This window comes from Neltuma alba, unplaced genomic scaffold, assembly GCF_004799145.2.
Source record: "Neltuma alba isolate B1F8T4 unplaced genomic scaffold, ASM479914v2 tig00002388_pilon, whole genome shotgun sequence".
In the NCBI taxonomy this organism is placed as follows: Eukaryota; Viridiplantae; Streptophyta; class Magnoliopsida; order Fabales; family Fabaceae; genus Neltuma; species Neltuma alba.
In genome coordinates this window covers 18779-36741 of record NW_021632844.1, presented here as the reverse complement: position 1 = coordinate 36741, position 17963 = coordinate 18779, and the positions used below count along the sequence as shown (strand labels likewise).

Below are 17963 nucleotides of genomic sequence, written 5' to 3'. Positions count from 1 at the left end.
ATACAGATGTCATGTTATCTTGAGAAGACAAATATATTACGCACAGAATCAATCCTTTCAAGCTTTTGCCAATAATTTGAGGAACTTCAAAGAATATCGAAGATCCTTCACCTTTAAAATTCTGCCAATGAGGATAATTGTCTCCAGGAAGAGAATTAACTCCAAACCCTCTTTCATTGCATCCCTAAGTCATAAACATAGCAAAGAAGAACCCGATTAACCGTACATATATACCAGAATGTATTATGCACAGATGGGCGTTTAGGTACAGAAGATATTAGCACTCACTCTTGAACATGTACATTTTTAAACACCAAACAAAATGTGCTTGAATGCCGTCGTTGGAAGCAAATATTTCCAGACGAAGTCAGCTACATTACAAGCCAATATTCGAATGCGGAGTATAGTATGCTTTAAAACCTTAGAAGCAATCATAAGCTATTCAATTACATGCATCCCTAGATTATGTACATATCGAACATTTGACGCTATTTTAAACATAATTAACACTTTCAAGATGCCTTCTAAACACTTAACAGCATAATCAAGGGGGATTGTTACGTACTTAGATGTGCACATACATTATTATAAGCGTGTGTCTTCCAACATACATGCGCACAAATGAAATTAATAGAAACACGCATTGAACATTTAAGTTAAAGATGTATAAAAAGAAAAAGACGTTCTTCCACATAGCCCAAATAAATTATGCTTTAGTAGAGAGATAAAGAGAATAACCTGTGCAACACTTTTTAAAAGTGTGTCAATGACTCGGTTGAGCTCACCTACATGAATAGTGAGAGAACTCGTGAATGTTTCTGATCTTTTCTTGTAAACTTGCTCGTGAAAACCAATCAATGCCGGCGTCTTTTTATGTGAAGCTTGAGATGTTCTTGATATTGCTTTGAACAGTTTATGACTTTTGGCAAACAAAGGATGTGAAACAAACTTGATTAACGATGGCGTGATCCCAAAGGCTTGACAAAAGGACTTTGAATGATTTGTTGGGGGCATCCACGACAAAAAAGGAGATGGAAATACATCACGGGGCAATCCTTCATAACCACATAAAGAAACATATTTAATGTTCTTCAGTCTCATTATTGAGATAGGTACTTGTGTTATAGCAGTGTGACTGGCTCCCAAAATCATTAAGGATTCCATTTTCTCAATGTCTTCATCCAACCTTTCAATCTTGGAGCAACCAAAAAGATTGAGAGTTCTCAATGACTTCAAGTCATATATACCTTTTGGGAGCTGCTCCAAGCCAATGCAATTTTTCAAATTTAACATAATAAGATATCTAAGATTCCCAATGGAAGGGTGAATCATACACAAACGTGGACAATCTTTAAGTATCAGCTTCTCAAGATACGGTAGTTTTGAGAAGTTAGGTGTTTCTGTTAGGCAATGAGAATGACCCAAATTGAGAACTTTCAACCATTCCAGCACCTATGCAAAGAGATCATCCCAAAGTAAAAACCATGCGTATAATAAATAAACTAACAGAATAGATGGAAAAATAGCACAAATCCTCTTTACTAGTGTTTGATTCCAAAAGTTCATTGCAAATACCTGGTTTTTCAGCCATACTTTTGTGAGATTACTCCACTTTAAGTCAATGGCAACTGTCTTTTCTAGATTGAAGTCCGTTGGCAAGTTTTCTAAGAGAGAGTTATGCCAACAAAGCCATCTCAATTCTTTTGATAGACAACCATAGTCTCCGTTAAGCTGTACATGATCAAAGTTGAGTAGAAGAATCCTCTTCATATTCTCAAATGCCTTGGTACTCAAGGATACTAAATTATTTCTTGGCATGTTTAAAGACAACCCCTTAATAGTCATTGTTCCCTATGAAATAGGTAAAGAGGAGAAAACAAAAACAATATAACCCACAATCAGCAACCGGATAGCATAATGAATGATGAAAAAACAAGTATGAAGATTATTTAAATGCGAAATTAGTAAATTGTGCAATAAAGTTGTTAAGAAACATTCTTACAATGTTATTTTCTAACACATTCAACACATCATCCTTAGACCACAATCTTGTACGCTTCTCTAGCTTCCTTGGCGATTGCTCACGAACTATTTCTCTTCCCATATCACGTATTAAGTCATGCATATCAAATATATTTTTATTTCCAAACTTTACAACTTTTACAAGGCTTCGCTCGATTAGGTGGGTAATTCCAACTTTTGCATGAAGTCCACAACCATCTAATACTTGAGTAGCATAGCTTCTATCCTTCCCAATGAAGAAACAACATATGTCCAAGAATAGCTCTTGCTCTATTTGGTCACTCAAACCATCATAACTTATTTTTAGAATTTCATGTATTTTACCATTTGGAATTTGTTCCAATTTATTCAAAGCGCTTTCCCAATAAGGTATTTCCCTATCAAACAAATATGAGCCAAGGATCTCAAGAGCTAGTGGTAGGCCTCCTGAGTATGATACTACCCTTCTTGAAAGTTCATTAAAATTTCTTTCAGGAAGTGCTTGCTTAAAAGCATGCCAACTGAAAAGTTCAATAGATTCATTATCATCCATTCCCCTCACATTGAATACTTTATTCACTTGAAGGATTTGAAGCAGACGTTCATCTCTAGTAGTGACAATTATTCTACTGCCTTGTCCAAACCATTCACGTCTCTCACATAAAACTTTGAGCTGGTCTTCATGATCCACATTATCTAATACAATGAATACTCTTTTTTGACAAAGAATTTCCTTGATTAGAGATTTTCCCAATCCTACATTTGGTATATTGATTCTTCTTGTTTTCAAGATGCTAGAAAGAAGTTGCTCTTGCAAATAGACTTGACCATTATCATGCTTCCATACTTCCCTAATATTTGCAAGGAAACTCTTTCCCACAAAACTTTGGCCCATTTCATTGTAAATAGCTTTAGCCATCGTCGTCTTACCCACCCCACCCATCCCCCAAATTCCAATTATGATAATCTCATTTGATTCACAACTTAGCAATTGGATGATATCTTGCACTCGAGAATCCAAACCCACTGGATGGTGAGCAACAAACATGTATTTGCTGTTGTCTAGCCTCATTGTGACAGTTTTAACAATATCATCAAGTAACTCAGCCTCAGTTCTGGCAACAACAACGAATTAGATGACTAGAATTGTACCCCGATGCATTAACATGCACAGGACAAAACTATAACAGCAACAAAGTGATAGATATTTGGAGTTAGCCGAAACAAGAAATATGAATAAAAGGTTGGAAAAGGACCATTCTTTCCCTGCATTGTCAATATACTATTATGACCTACCTGTAGAAAACTTGAGCACATAAGATTCATATAGTACATTATGCTTCTCTATGAACCATAGATCCCGATGTGATATGGAAATTAACTTCACTTTTCTGTCTTTCTATACATAATTTTGTAATTTTCATCGTAAATAATTTACAGACACAATCTTATGAGAAAGTCAACAATTGAGTAACATTAAATACTTTTTATTAATTCAACAAAATTTTTTATTCATTTCTAAACGATGCTATCAATACCTATTGATTATATACATACATGATGAATAATAGTAACTGAGCTGCGACTTTCTCTATCGCTAGAACAAAGGAAAAAGATGATTTTTTTTAACCAAAAACCATTTGGCGAGCCAAAAAAAAAAAGCATTCAGCTAGCATTCACATATATCTTAGTTTACTTTTGGCTGTGATATGCTACCTTTGTTAAAAACAATTTCTTTTGTTACGCTAGGAGGCTTTGAGTGATCCTCAATCTTTACTTAATACATTAGCCTGTTTTTATTATCCTAACTAGCCTCATTTAGCTGTAAATTAAATACATTTTCTTCTGTAAACTATGAAGCTTTAAGTCATGAACCTGTACTCACACCTTGCATCATTCTTATTGCTTAAACTAGTCTTTTTCGGTGGATTTGTTAAATAAATTTTTTATTCCTCTATATGTTTCTCAACAATTCATTTTAGTAATCTCATGCTACATATGTTAGTATACTCAGATATTTTGTTAATGAAACATATTAGGATAACCTTTTACTTTCATATCCTCGTCAGTGCAATTGTGCAAGCTAGTTTTCTCTAGATTTATTTAATGTTCCTTTGGTCTTTAATTAGAGGTAGGCGTGCATGTAAAAGTAGATTAATCATGGATCTACCTATGCTACAAACAAAATTAAGGAATTCAACACATAGAAAAACAAACTGAAAAAAAAAACAATTTCAAATAATAAGTAAAAGAAAAGGAAACAATATGTACCTGTATTTTTGCATATCCCACCCTGATAAGTTAGCAGCCTCATTAAGGACTCTCTTCAAATTGATTGCCAATTTCCTACCTTTTCTGATCGGGAATGTCGTTATAAGCCTTTCCCATGCTTTTCCAAAGGCATTCTGCTGTTTACGAACTTCAGATGGTTGCACATCATAGAATAGAGGAAAAACCTCTTGTTGAGTTGTTTTGTAGCACTCCATGATTTTCTCTAATTCTTGCAAGCACCAACTAGAGCCAGCATAATTTTGTGAGAATATAATGATTGAAATTCTAGAATGTTCAATTGCTTGTAGTAATGAACTTGGAATATGTTCTCCCTTTGCAATCCTTTCATCATCCATGAAGACCTCAATTCCTGCTTGCTTTAGAGCATTATAAAGATGAGTAGTAAATGATTTACGCGTATCTTCACCTCTAAAACTTAAGAATACATCATAGGTATATTTGAACTTTGGCCTTTTTGTAGCCATTCCCCTCCCTATCTCTTGTAGCAAATCATGCACATGAATCTTGTCATTGACAACCTGTACAAGGTTGCGCTCCATAAGTACTTGCATTCCCATTTCTATGGGGAATCTCGAGCCCTTAAACAAATCAGTAACATAACTCATACTCTGGCCCACATGAAAGCATGCTATATCACAAAATAATTTATTCTCTGATTCAGCCAAAAAGTCTAGGCTTATTTTAAGCTTCTGTTGTATTTCACCACTCGAAACATTTTTTAATTTATTCAATACTTTTTTCCACTCCGATTTTGTCTTATTACGCAAAAGAGAGCCTACAACTTCAAGAATCAATGGTAGCCCTTCACATAAAGTAATTACTTTCCTAGAAAGATTCACAAAACCATTTGTTGGATCAATGTTTTCAAATGCATGCCAACCAAAAAGCTGAAGAGACTCACTGTCATCCAACTTTTCCACTTTGCATGATTTGTCAACAAAGTGATCAAGTAAATCCTTATTTCTTGTTGTGACAAAAATCAAGCTCCCTTTACCAAACTGCTCTCCATTTCCACACAGTTCAGTGAGTTGGCCTACTTGATTTACATCATCAAGTACTATTAGGGCCCCTCTATAAGGTCCTTGCCTCATATGATTCACATGAATATCTGAAAGAAGTTGCTCTTGTAGAAGAACTTGACCATTATTTTTCTCCCATGCATCCTTGATATTAGCAAGGAAACTTTTGCAATTGAAATGGATACCAATTGTATCATAAATAGCTCTGGCAATGGTAGTTTTGCCGACACCTCCAACCCCCCAAATTCCGACTATGATTGTATTTTCTACATGATGGGATTTCCAGCCTAATCGGTCAAGCACTTGTCTCACACGAGGTAGCAACCCTACTTGTGATATGGCTTTTGCAATAAGGTTATTGACCAATTCTTGGTCCCTGGTCGCAAATTAGAATTATAATTAGATGAAAATCGACGGAAGTACGTGTTACTAAAAAGATATATTATAGATTCACATATGTATAACAAATGCCATATATACTTGCTCATATTTTTTGCTACAATCCATAAAATGATTGTTTCCAAATCAATTGCAAAATTTGCTACTAAAATAGTTGGGATGGATTTTTCCTTGATTGGCAACGGAATTCTCTATCACTGATGTGCTTATTTTAATTAATTTTGGTGAATAATCTGCTAACTGTTAACCTGAAAACCAGCATGCACCGTTATGTTAAGAAATTTGGGGCAAAATCATCAATTGGGAAGTTCAAGGAGCTATTGGCCTGGTATGGTGTGTGGGTGTGGGGGACAATGTTACGCGACATTTGGTACACATAATGATGAATTTTAAGAGACTAAAAACAGAAATGGGAATGAGCACTGGAACGGGCGCAGGAATGGGAATGAAGATGAAAATGGGGTTTTAAAAAATGTTTGGTATAATATCCTTGCCCAAAAAGATTTTCCTTGGACTAGACCAGCATCCTCAGTCATGTGCCAATTGACCTTCCTCCTCAGCCCCATCCTCTCTCATCGCACGCTGTTGCTACTCCATCGACGCCATTGAAGCGCAAACCAAATCATGCACCCCCAAATGGAGATGGAAGAGATGGAGGAGAAAGGGAAAAAGGAAGATAAAGGAGGGAGAGACACCTCCTTTAATTAAGACTAAGATAATGACACTTTCGCTATGCGCCTAATCAGACATGACAAAGCATTGTGCGACCATTATTTACCCTTTAATCAAGACTAAGATGTTTTTATGCCTTATAAATTATCACATGGCAAGTTAGGATTGGCCAGCCCACACCATCTAAGCCGCGAGTTGTGGTGGGCTGGCCTATATTCTCGGTCCTAATGCATGGATCTAAGGATCTTTTGGTTTGAGGGGAGGGGAGGTTTCATTCTCACCTTGTTTGTTTTGATTAAAAAGAAAGGGAGGGAGAGATATTTAATGATCCCTTATTTGGTTCAAGAAGGAGAGGGGAGGGATGGTAATAATTAATTTACCATTTTACCTTTACATATTAGTTTATATTTTTTTATTGACATATTATATAAATTAATTTACATTTTAATTTAAATAATATAATTTAATAAAAATTCAGTCTTATGATATTAATATGTGCATTAAAAAATTGGTACAGTATTTTTTAATTCTAATTACTATAATAATATATTTGAAATAATCAAATTAACAAATTTTATATGCTCTAAAAAAATTGAAATTTTATTCTCTTTAAGCTTTGCCTTTTTTCAGCTTTAAAATATATTTAATAAATAATATATTTATAAAAAAATTAATTTTATAATATTATTTTTTTTATTTAAATAATGTTTTTTATTTTTATAATAATTTATATTAATTTTTATTATAATATATTTTTAATTATAGTTTTTTTATTTTTTATTTTTTACTTAGGATATATATTTTTTATTTAAATAAATATTATAATAACATAAAATGAGTGATTGTGGAATATCAAAAAAGTCATAAGAGTATAATGGTCCAAAAATTTAACTCCTCTTTAAAAACCCCCAATTTGGAGGAGAGCTAAAATGGGGAGGGGGAGGGGAGGGGAGGGAACATTTTGGCTTCGCTCCCTTCCAAAATTTTTAACCAAATGAGGGGAGGGGCTCATTTTCCCTCCCCTTCCCTCCCCCCAAACCAAACACACCCTAAAGGTAAAGGAGGGTATAAGTTAGAAAAAGAAGATAAAAAGTATAAAAGGATCAAATTGGAACTATTGAAAGTTTCAGGTCGTTAGGTATAGTTATATAAAGTTCACCCAAAAAGATTCAGAAAAATTACAAAAATGTAGTAAAAATAAAGCAAAAATCGTTTCCAATAGATTTTTTAGGTGCGCTTGAGGTGTTAAAGGTATAACTTTCCTCAATGCTTCTCATAATTCTGAAGACCATTCTCCAAATAAATTTTCAATCAATTTTCTCTATTTTAATTTGTTTTATTTATTTACCCTTTTGTTTAGCCATGAGATCATTAGCCACAATAAGATGGACCTGGCTTTCCTCCTTTTCTTTTACGGTCCGCTCCCGTCCTCTACCCCCAAAACTACACCATTTTGGGGTGAAAATTGGGATGGAGACACTCTTTGAAAAAAAAACAAAAAAGCAACTAATAGTCTAAAATACTTTTTTCAATGAAACTGTTAAAATAACTTTTTATTGCAGTTTTACTTTTAATATATTCTTTTTAGGTAGCAACAAGTATCATAAACTATTTAAGATATCCAGTGCTGTTAAAAAGTATTTTAAGTGTTAAATGTATTAAAAATCGTATGTAACTAAAAATATATTTTACAGTGTCAACTGCTAAATATTGAATGTTACTCAAAAAATATTTTAACAAGACGTTAGATAGTATTGGAAAAATATTTCAAAGAGTTCTGGGTGTACTAAAAATTATTTTAATATGTTAGGTATCACTGGAGAAGAAAAAATTAAGGCTGCTAGATAATCTTTACCAAAAAAAAAGAGTGTTCACCATCAGGACGGCAGCGGACCTTAAAAGAAAAGGAGGAAATCAGGTCCCAGTAAGATCACTTGATCAAGGACTATACGATCTATTTTGTTAGTGGAGAGAGAAAAGAGTAGGCCAATGAATGATGAACTGCCAGCATTTGAGTATCTCAAATCATAACGCAGTTCACCGACGACGAATAAACCCATCATATCTGGCTTACTAATTAATTTATTATAGATATATAGCTTATTACACAATTCATTAGAGATATATAGATGTTAGAACTTTTCGACTATTTTTTTTCCTTGAAGCACAATGAGTTTGATGAATTCCGCAGGCAGGTAAAAATGATAAACTAAAAGAGCCAAAAAGGATTAGTTGTTACCCAAAATCATCCGTCAGTGAGAAGCCATGTAGCGAATCACACACAGCGTCGGCTCTTGGTTGGAAGTCCCAATCGAAGATATAATCATCATTAGACCTTGGCAAATGCAAAATCTCCAACAGCACACTCAATTCATTCTCAAATCTTCGCATATGCAAATTCAGTTCGTAGTAACTCACTTCGTTCTCATATCTTCGCAAATGGAAGCTCTCGAACTGCACACGCGCTTCATTCTTGCTCATTCCATTGAAGAAAGGCAACACTGTTTTGGGACCAGACATTAAATTCAGAAGTATCTCAAGACATTTGCCGGACCAAACAAAGTCTGGTGTGATTACCACCACCACAATTCTACACCTTTCCATCATCTCCCATGTGGAATAATCCCTGACCATGTCATGAATGAAAGTTTTGAATCCAGCGTTCCTTAAACAATCCTCAAGAAAGGTTCTTACCCCATCTGCAAGACCATTGAAAGTTAAGAAGACATCGTATTCGAAGGTCAATTTGGGTTCAGAGGATGAAGAGGCCAAGGAAGACATGGATTATTGATTGCCAGCCGGAGGGGAAGATATGAAGATTTGGGTGAGTGATCGATTCTTCATATCACTTCTCTTTTATAGTGGTAGGTGCAACCACCTTTCTTTGGTTCCTAATACGAGTGATCTTTTCATTTCAGCGTAATTTTATTTATTTACCTTATTTGTATTTTTAATTTTATTTAAGGGATGTTCAGTTTTCTACCACTCAATCTACCTAACTGCATAAGTAAGTTACAACTGGATATTTAATTTGTTCATTTGTATTTTTAATTTCTTTAGGTAATTATATTATTGTGTATTTTGGATATGCGTCGTTTTGTGTGGACTATTAATTTGCAGTTGCATGGGCAATTTCCTCGAAAGTCACTAAAGTCACTTATTGACCAGATTTAGGGAGGACCCAACTACTAGTGTAGACTTTTCAAGATGGAAGTGAAACAGCGTCCACAATGGACCCAAAGAAACAATTAAAGAGAAAAAAAAAAACAATTAAAGAGAAAAATCCATTGTCCACTTGTATGTGCTGTTCTCTTTTTTTCTTGTTACATTTTTTTTTTGGTTACAAAGGGACGGGATCAACCTGTAACGCACACAGCCCACACACACCACTCGGCCAACGGCCAGTGGTTGTATGTGCTATTCTCTCTTTTTTGGTTTGATGGAGACATCAATCAAGTCGATACCGAATGGCGCAGCTAGTCAATTTTTTCTTCTCGTTTTTACTGTCCTTTATGATGGAGAGAAGAAAACTTTAATGAGTTCTATTTAAAAAATTAAAAAATAGATTTTAAAATTTTAATAAATAAAATATGCAAGATAAAATAATAAAAAAATTAATTAAAAGTTTTTAATTTTATTTTTCTAATTTTTTAAATCAAGCTTATTAAAAAATTTTCTCCCTTTCCCTCCTTCCATTTCCCTTAAAAAGTAAAGACAAAACCATTGCCTAATTAATATCTCTTAATTTCCACGCGGAATCTTCGCCGCTCCTATTTCTTCACCCTTGATTATTCAAAAAAAATATTATAAAATATTTTTTTTAATTATGATTTATAAAATCTAATTATTCAATATGTATAATCAAATCCAATGATATGAAGAAAATACAATTATTTTATATCTCTAGTTATTAATCAATTATTACCCTTCAACATTAGTTTGATTATTGATCATAAATGGAAATATGCGGATATTTCTTTTTTTTTTTATTGTTCCTATATTGATTTTATTTTTTGAATATATTATATAGATAGATACAATTATTTTACTTTTATTTTAGTTTTTATAAGAAAGTTGTTAATATTCTTCTCTTATTTATTTGACTATTTTTAAGTTACAAAAAGAATTGGTTTCAATGAAGTATAAATAGTGTCCTGGGAATTTGTCTTTTTATTTAATGAGTGTTGGCTAAGTTATTGTAGCACTAGCCCGCACTATTATATACTATTTAAATTATTATAATATTATAATTTAAATAATAATGTTATAAAAATTTACAATAAGGATGGAGTCGTGACAGAAAAAAATTTTAAGAAATTAACATGGAGATTTCCTTCACAGGCAATTTGGGAATCAAAATTTTCTATAGTCATAGCCTTGCCCTTGTATATCAAAATGTTTCATCATGTTAAATGACAAATAATGGGATTAGTGGAAAAATGAGTTACAAGGGCAATGAAGTGGCGGAATTTGTTTTATTGCAAAGTGGGTTTTTTTTGGATAGGTTCATTTGAAGCTTGTGTGAATGTATCAAAATGCTTCTTAAACTTTATCTTTTTATTCCCTTCTCTGTGAAGGAATCTGGAAAATTTGGTTGTCAACGCAATTTTCTCAATCACAAGAGCACCTTCGGCGAAGGTCCCAAAGCGCGTTTTCTGATGCGGACTTTGACAAACATAGGCGTGCGCCGCTGTTAATAGAACTTTTCGGGGGTGGGAGGCTCATCAGGGTCAGATTACTTTCAGAAGGTTATAAAAGTACCTACAGACTTACAAATTACACATGGATTAAAAAGGAGTTTGGTCCTTATATGGGAGTCACTTATAGGATTATTAATGCCCTTTCAATTGGAAAAACATGTACAGTTCTTTAGACGCGATCAATAGGCGTTTTTGTAATACAAGGACTTGCTTGTTGATAATGTTTTTGCCCTTCTCCGTTCATCTCCATTTATATATACTTTCTTCTCCTTCATATCGTGAGAAGTCAATTTCTCCAGAAAGAAAAAGATTTGTCATAAGTGACATAGCAAAACAATTGAACCATAGTAAGAAGTAACGGAACAGCCAAGTAGTTGCCCAATATAATTTATCAATCTTTTGGTAGCCCAACTGGCTACTGATGGCATTGACGGAATGTTGGCTCACATTTTGTACAAAAAATAAATTCTTCTTTTGGTGCTGCTGACTTTGTGTCTTGAGTGTTCACAAAAATCCTTGAGGATTTTGTGCATCAGATTTACTTATGTGGGTGTTGTTAAAAAAAAAAAAAAATTGTCTGTCCCAGGATTGAAACTTGGCTTTTAATAGTTCGAGATTAAATAAAATAACTCTATTAGTATATAAGGAATAGTCGTTACATATAGAGGTAACATTAGGCCTCCGGGGATTAACAGAGGAGTTTGGAGAAGAAATATTATTGCTCGAATTGTCCGTTGGAGATCTTGTTGTGAACAAATTATGGGAAGCGTTGGCAGGATTAAGATCTCTATGTTGCTCTTCACGTACATCAACAATCTCCAACAACTCCTTCAATTTATAAGATCCTGTACATGCAAATGCTTCCAAGAATAACCAAACAGAGGTACAGAACAGTGACGAGATCAATATACTTCTAAACTGGTAAAACCTTAATTAATTTGAACTTGGTATGAAATTGACACAAAATAATAACATCATCACTATTATCATGGGTCATAAAAATGGTAAGACAAATTACTTGCTGAAGAATGTAACAAGTCTGACATATATGAAAGACAAAGAACACAGCCTACCTTAAATTCGCAGGAGCTATAAAAGCCTGTCACCATTTCTTGTCAAATGTAGATAAACTTGTAAAAACTTTACCTTCAATTCAGTTGAAGCGGTTAGAGCATTTGAATGCAAAATGGTTTGGATGGGGTGAGTGATCATGATCAGAGTTTCCGTACAGATCAGGAGGAGTATGTGGCTGAAGAGACATGGTGGAGCAAATATCTGAAAGGATCAGATCTGATGAGACTTGAGGGTAATTTGTGTCTCCATTGGAGGCTTTTGACTCTTCTCCTTTTGCAGGCCTTTTAGTCAAAGTCCTTTGCTTTATCTGAAAATAGGTGTGTTTTGCAGTACTGATATGCACTGATGTTATCTGGATCCTCTGAAGTAAAAGTAGAGTGGGAGATATGAAAATTGAGAGGAACCCAAACTGCGGCGTGCCTCTCATTTTCTCTCATCACTTTGAAACAAATTTGCTTCACAGAATCCTAGCTGTGGTATTGTTAAGTATCAGTATCTTAAATTATTAAACAAAATAATAATCGGTAAATGTATAGAAAGAAAAACTTAGAAGCTATATATGGCAAAATAGACAACAAAATTTTCCATCATGTGAATGCATATATGAATGATAATTGATAAACATGCAAATAGTTCATATACATATACATATATAGAGAGAGTTAGGGTGAATTTGTTGGTCCTTTTAATTTAGCCCCAAATTATTAAATTCAACAATTTTTAATTAGTTTGGCAAATCTTTATGTGAATTTAAGATAAGGGATGTACTACCTAATTATTATGCAAAGTCTGACCTAACTTAGCACCTAGCTATTTTTAGTTAGCTAGCTTCTAGAATTAATATTTTGTCAAACTAAAGGATTTATTCTTAAATACATGAGTTATTATTTCAGACGGACATATTTTGGATGAGGGGTTAAAGAAACAAATTAATGCACAATTCTATAATCCGTTGTATGCATCAAAAGCAGGAAAAGCATCACAAATTAATGAAACAGAGCAAAAGAAGACAAACTAAACCAAGTATGTATTTCCACATGAAGATTAAAAGCTTTGCTTTCGATCTTCAAATTAGAAAGATTTCAAGTGAACAATAATATCACGTACAAAAGAGACGAGAAACAGATGTAGCAGCATCCATCCTCATGCTTCTCTGAGGTGAGTCTCCGTGGCTCCAATGTCACTCGTTTGACCATATATATTATGCTTGAATAATCAAGCATATTATATACAAATTTGGGCTAGCTGGATATGTTTAAATCAACGCGGGATTAAATTTATAGGAACAGTCATTTCAACAGATCTATCAGTAGCCAACACAAGAAAAGCAAAATGTGGGTAGAAACCATACCAAGCGATGTTTTTGGAGGCTCCAGGAGAACTTGATGAGGATCAGACATTTTGATAAGTTCTTTCCAAACCTGAGGCATGTTCTGCTCAGAACCAGCATGACGAGAAGCCAATCGATTGATGGTTTGTTGAAGTAACTGAAACGAAGATGAAGTAGCTGTCGAAGAAAGCGCTAAATCTTGATCTACAGAAATTCCCAGGTGTTTCTGAATCAGTGTTTGTGTGTGTGAGACACTGAGTATTTGAGATCAAACTCGTGCCTTTTCTTCTCCCCGCATGACGCTGGGATGAAGCTCTCGATGAACTTGTGAGGATCCATGGAATCATCGTCACGAAAATGTTGGTGGTTTTGGTACTGAGCCATGAACGAAACTCAAAGGCTGATGAACAAGAAAGGTACAATCAAAGTCTATGGCACTTTTGTGCAGAGAAAGGGTTGGCTGGTAGGTTTGAATGTGGAAAGTACAATAATGAAGCAAAAATGGATATTGGAAAGAAGGCGATTCCGCAGGGGTGGGAGCGCGCATGTGAATCATTTTTTGTTTTTTGGTTAGTGTAATAATTAATTAAATAAATGAACTTAAAAGAGTTTTTACTGGAAGTGTAGTTCAATAATTGGAGTTGCAAGAGGATCCAGAAAGATCTAAATGGTTTTTATCCCTAAATTTGCGGAGTTTTGTCGTGTGGTACAGTTATTTCCCACTTAGATCCACACATGGAGACCGAAATGATGAGATCCTGGCATATTCTTTTTTTACCGTTATCGGTCCCACTCTCTGGCCTTCCTCTCTCATTTCTGTCTCATCATTTAATGATCAAAACCAAACACGCGCATGGAGATGTTGATTTATGATTGTGGCAGCCAACGTGCAGGGGGAAGACTTCACATAACCCCACTAAATAAAACCACCCCCCACCCCCAAAAAAAACAAAAACCGTTTTGCCGACACCCAGAAAGTAATATAATATTATTCTTAAACTTTAATGTAGAAGAGTTAGATAGTTAATTAAAAAAATATTAAGAAAATTAGTTAAATTAATTATTTACATTAAAATTTTTTTTTTGCTGATAATGATAATGAAGCAGTTGGATTGGGATAGAATTAGAAACTATAGTTAAAAAGAAGAAGAAAGTCTCTGTTATATATCTACTTGTAAAGCAAAAGAAATATCAGTATACTGGAATATTTAACGTATAATTTTTTTTCTTCACAATTATAGTTACTCCCAAGATATGATTACATGAATTCAAATTATGCAGTTTGAAGGAACGAAGTGGCTGTAAACAAATAATTGAGACCCACTTAATATTAAGCAGCATAAGTATCAAGTCATAAATTTTACAACACATTATTTGAGAATTGTTTGGTCTCAAGCAACGCCTTCAAGCCTCTTGTTTATTAATGTGATTTTCGTTCATTAACTATAATGCAACAAGCAGTTGTTACGCATAATCCAACCTCAAGTTTACTCGCGCATTGTCACTCTGTGCAGCTGAACTACTCTTGTACCAACTCATGGATTTTCCTCTGAATTCTGAAGCAAAAAAGAATTGGCTCAATAAGTAATAATAACACACATACACACACTAACTATTTTCAATTTTTCAAAATTGTGTTCTCCAACCACATAAGAATTTCAAAATATGTTTAAAGACTAAAAATTAAAATTTATATTAGCATTCATATATTTGGCCAAAAAAAAATATTAGCATTCATACATATATAGAGAGAGTTAATTTTAAAGTTAGTTTTAGCTCTAACTTATATTGTCAAGACTCTCCCCAATCAAAGTGTTGTCTGTAGAGATAGATAATGACGAGCTTCATGACAAGTGAAACTCATTTGATTAGAATCCTATGAAGGATTTTATGATAAAGTTAGAATGAGACAAGAGAGGTTGAATCTATGATATCTATATGCAGAAATGGGACCTATAAAGTTATTTCTATACATCATCTAATTTTATCTTTTTAACTAGTATTTCAAAGGACCTAGATTCAAGGTTAAATATAGCGTGCTTGCCCCCTTCCCCACAATAACCTTTGTCGAATGATATGTGAATTATAATTTATCATAAACTCTAACTATAATATAATGATTACATGCAAAAGCACTATTTATTTATTATATTAAATTTATTAATACAATCACACTCCCTCCATTCGGTCATTATAATTATTATAAGGACTTCTAGCTTTGTTTTCATAATATTACATGTCCTATCTAAAGTATTAATTTTTTTCACCTAGTACCTCTAAAACTTCTTAACTATGTATATAACTAACCAAACTCTTCTAACTAATGATCTTTAATGAAGGTAGTTTTGATATTTTTTAAGAAATAACTAATTTTAACTAACTTTATTTGTTAACTTATGTAAAGTTATTATTAGGCACTACCTTCGATCCTTAATATAAAAACTAGTTGACTAATTTGAGTAAATTATAGAGATTAGTTAAGTAAGTTATTTGTTATAAATACGTATTGTCTTCCCTAAAAGATTCATACTAACATGTATATTAGTTAGAAATACTATTTGATAAAACATTTAAAATGTACAATGATTATAAGGACTACATTGTGCAAAATGAATAAATATAAGAGATAAAATGGATCAAAATCTTATATTTAGGAGCAATTGAATGTCAAACTAAGTCTTATATTAAAAACCAGGGGTAGTACTTGTAAGTTAACTACATGATAAATCAAATTAATTTTAACACTAATTAAATGCAAAAAGAAAAAGGTATTAGTTACCTCCAACTTCCAAGTAAGTGCGAGCGTTCTTCTTCGGTATTTCATTGTTCCTTTCGTCAGATTCCCTTTCTTTGTTGTGAGCACGACCAGACTGCTTCCCACTTCTCATCTTCATTCCATAAGCATTCTGAAATTGGATTTGAAAAAAAATAATTTGTCTAATATATTTATCACAAAAATGAACTCATATATAATTTATTCTCGAAATGGAGAGAGCTTTTGTACATTTTCGTACTCCTTCTTTCAGGCCCTGGCCTTAGTGATTCATCCACCGGAGATTTTAGCTCTGATACTAAATACTGTATCAACAAATATATCATCCTCAAAATTATTGGATATATTCAGAGAAGAGAAATTTGTTTAAAATCATATTTATACATAAGCAACATAAATTGAATGTGTACGTACCTTGTAAACAAAGTCAGGTGAGACCTTGTGAATCATGAGACTATGGATGTTCACATGAATCATGTGTAGACTATTGAAAATAAATCATCAATATTGTTATAAGTCGCTACGTTTGGTGTGTAAGCTCATATGACCTTTGTCTGGATATATGTGTGTATATATTTAGGCAATAGAAGGTTTTTATCATAAAACAATTATTCTTTTCGTGTGTGCGCTCTCATATATATAAAGAGCAATTATCTTTTTTCTGGCTTTACTTACAGGATTCTTGTGTGTTTGATGTGCGTCTTAGAATCATTTGTTCTATTATTAGATGCATTCCTAAAATTCTCCCTGACAACTTTTCCCTTGGTCATCTTTTGTCAATTTTGATTCCTTCTCATAGTTTCATCTAAATCCAGCAACTCTAGCCAACACCAGTAAATTTCATTTTATCTAAAATCAATTAAATCTATACGTAAGAGGAAGAAGTGGACGATAGCTAGATGACTCCTTGAGGACTGAATCAGAATCTGACACGGAAATTAATTAATTACATGTTACTGGAGCAAATTCCTGCCACTATCTCTTAAGAACTTGTTAAAGAAATTAACAGTTTAATAGCTAATTGATCCATGTCTGCCCAAGTCCCACTATCTCTTAGCCACGACGTCCAATACAAGATTATTAGCATTAGAGGAAAATCAAGCACTCTTCACAAAAACCATACTAAGACAAGAACCCAGAAAAACAAATGCACAAGGGCAACCACAATGGTTACTTATACATGCAAAGTTACACGTGTGAGTTCAAATATGGGTTCCACTCACTTAATCAAACTTGCAACGGCAAACATCAACATCCAAACAAGGAAGGCAGAGACAGTGAAGCACCAGGAGATCGTTGAAGGCAAAAGCATGCCCATTATTCCCATCAATCCAAACGTCCCAATCACAAACGCAGCTCTTTGCATCTTCTTGGCAATCAAGGGCCTTTTCTCGTGCAACACAAGAGCAGTTGAAGAAATAGAGAAGGCAAGTGCAGAACAAGCCACCACAACATAAATCAGAACCTGGTCTTGTTTTGCTTTTGAGGAAACAGCCACATTGGTCAGAGCACCTAGAAGTTCAACAGCAAAAACTGTGAAGCCTAGTTCGTTATTATTATCTTCACGTTGTTGTGATGCAAAAGAGGTCGCAACGATGTTACTATTCGTACGATTATTAACAGGGGGGTTTGCAGAAGTGACATTGCTAGAACTGTCTGTGAGCGATCCTGTCGGGGGCAAATCATGGGAAGGATTGGAATTG

At 33.8% G+C, this 17963-nt stretch overlaps 1 protein-coding gene and 2 long non-coding RNA genes across 3 annotated transcripts; all 3 read right to left on the bottom strand.

The window, feature by feature from the left end:
- Positions 1 to 1116: 1116 nt before the first annotated feature.
- On the bottom strand, positions 1117 to 9198 carry LOC114725029 (TMV resistance protein N-like; the record flags this gene model as incomplete). Its single annotated transcript, XM_028911488.1, has 5 exons — positions 8623 to 9198; positions 4273 to 5688; positions 2003 to 3116; positions 1576 to 1851; positions 1117 to 1257 (listed from the first exon to the last, which is right to left on the bottom strand). Coding segments are annotated over exons 1-5 (3489 nt in total), but the record flags the coding sequence as incomplete, so codon positions are not given.
- A 2494-nt stretch (positions 9199 to 11692) lies between these two features.
- Positions 11693 to 13315, bottom strand: LOC114725001 (uncharacterized). The gene is made up of 2 exons (XR_003738371.1): positions 13265 to 13315; positions 11693 to 12628 (listed from the first exon to the last, which is right to left on the bottom strand). It is a non-coding gene; the product is annotated as an uncharacterized LOC114725001 (long non-coding RNA).
- Positions 13316 to 14783: 1468 nt separating this feature from the next.
- On the bottom strand, positions 14784 to 17655 carry LOC114725009 (uncharacterized). The gene is made up of 4 exons (XR_003738372.1): positions 17484 to 17655; positions 16492 to 16565; positions 16267 to 16393; positions 14784 to 15043 (listed from the first exon to the last, which is right to left on the bottom strand). It is a non-coding gene; the product is annotated as an uncharacterized LOC114725009 (long non-coding RNA).
- Between the last annotated feature and the right edge of the window lie 308 nt (positions 17656 to 17963).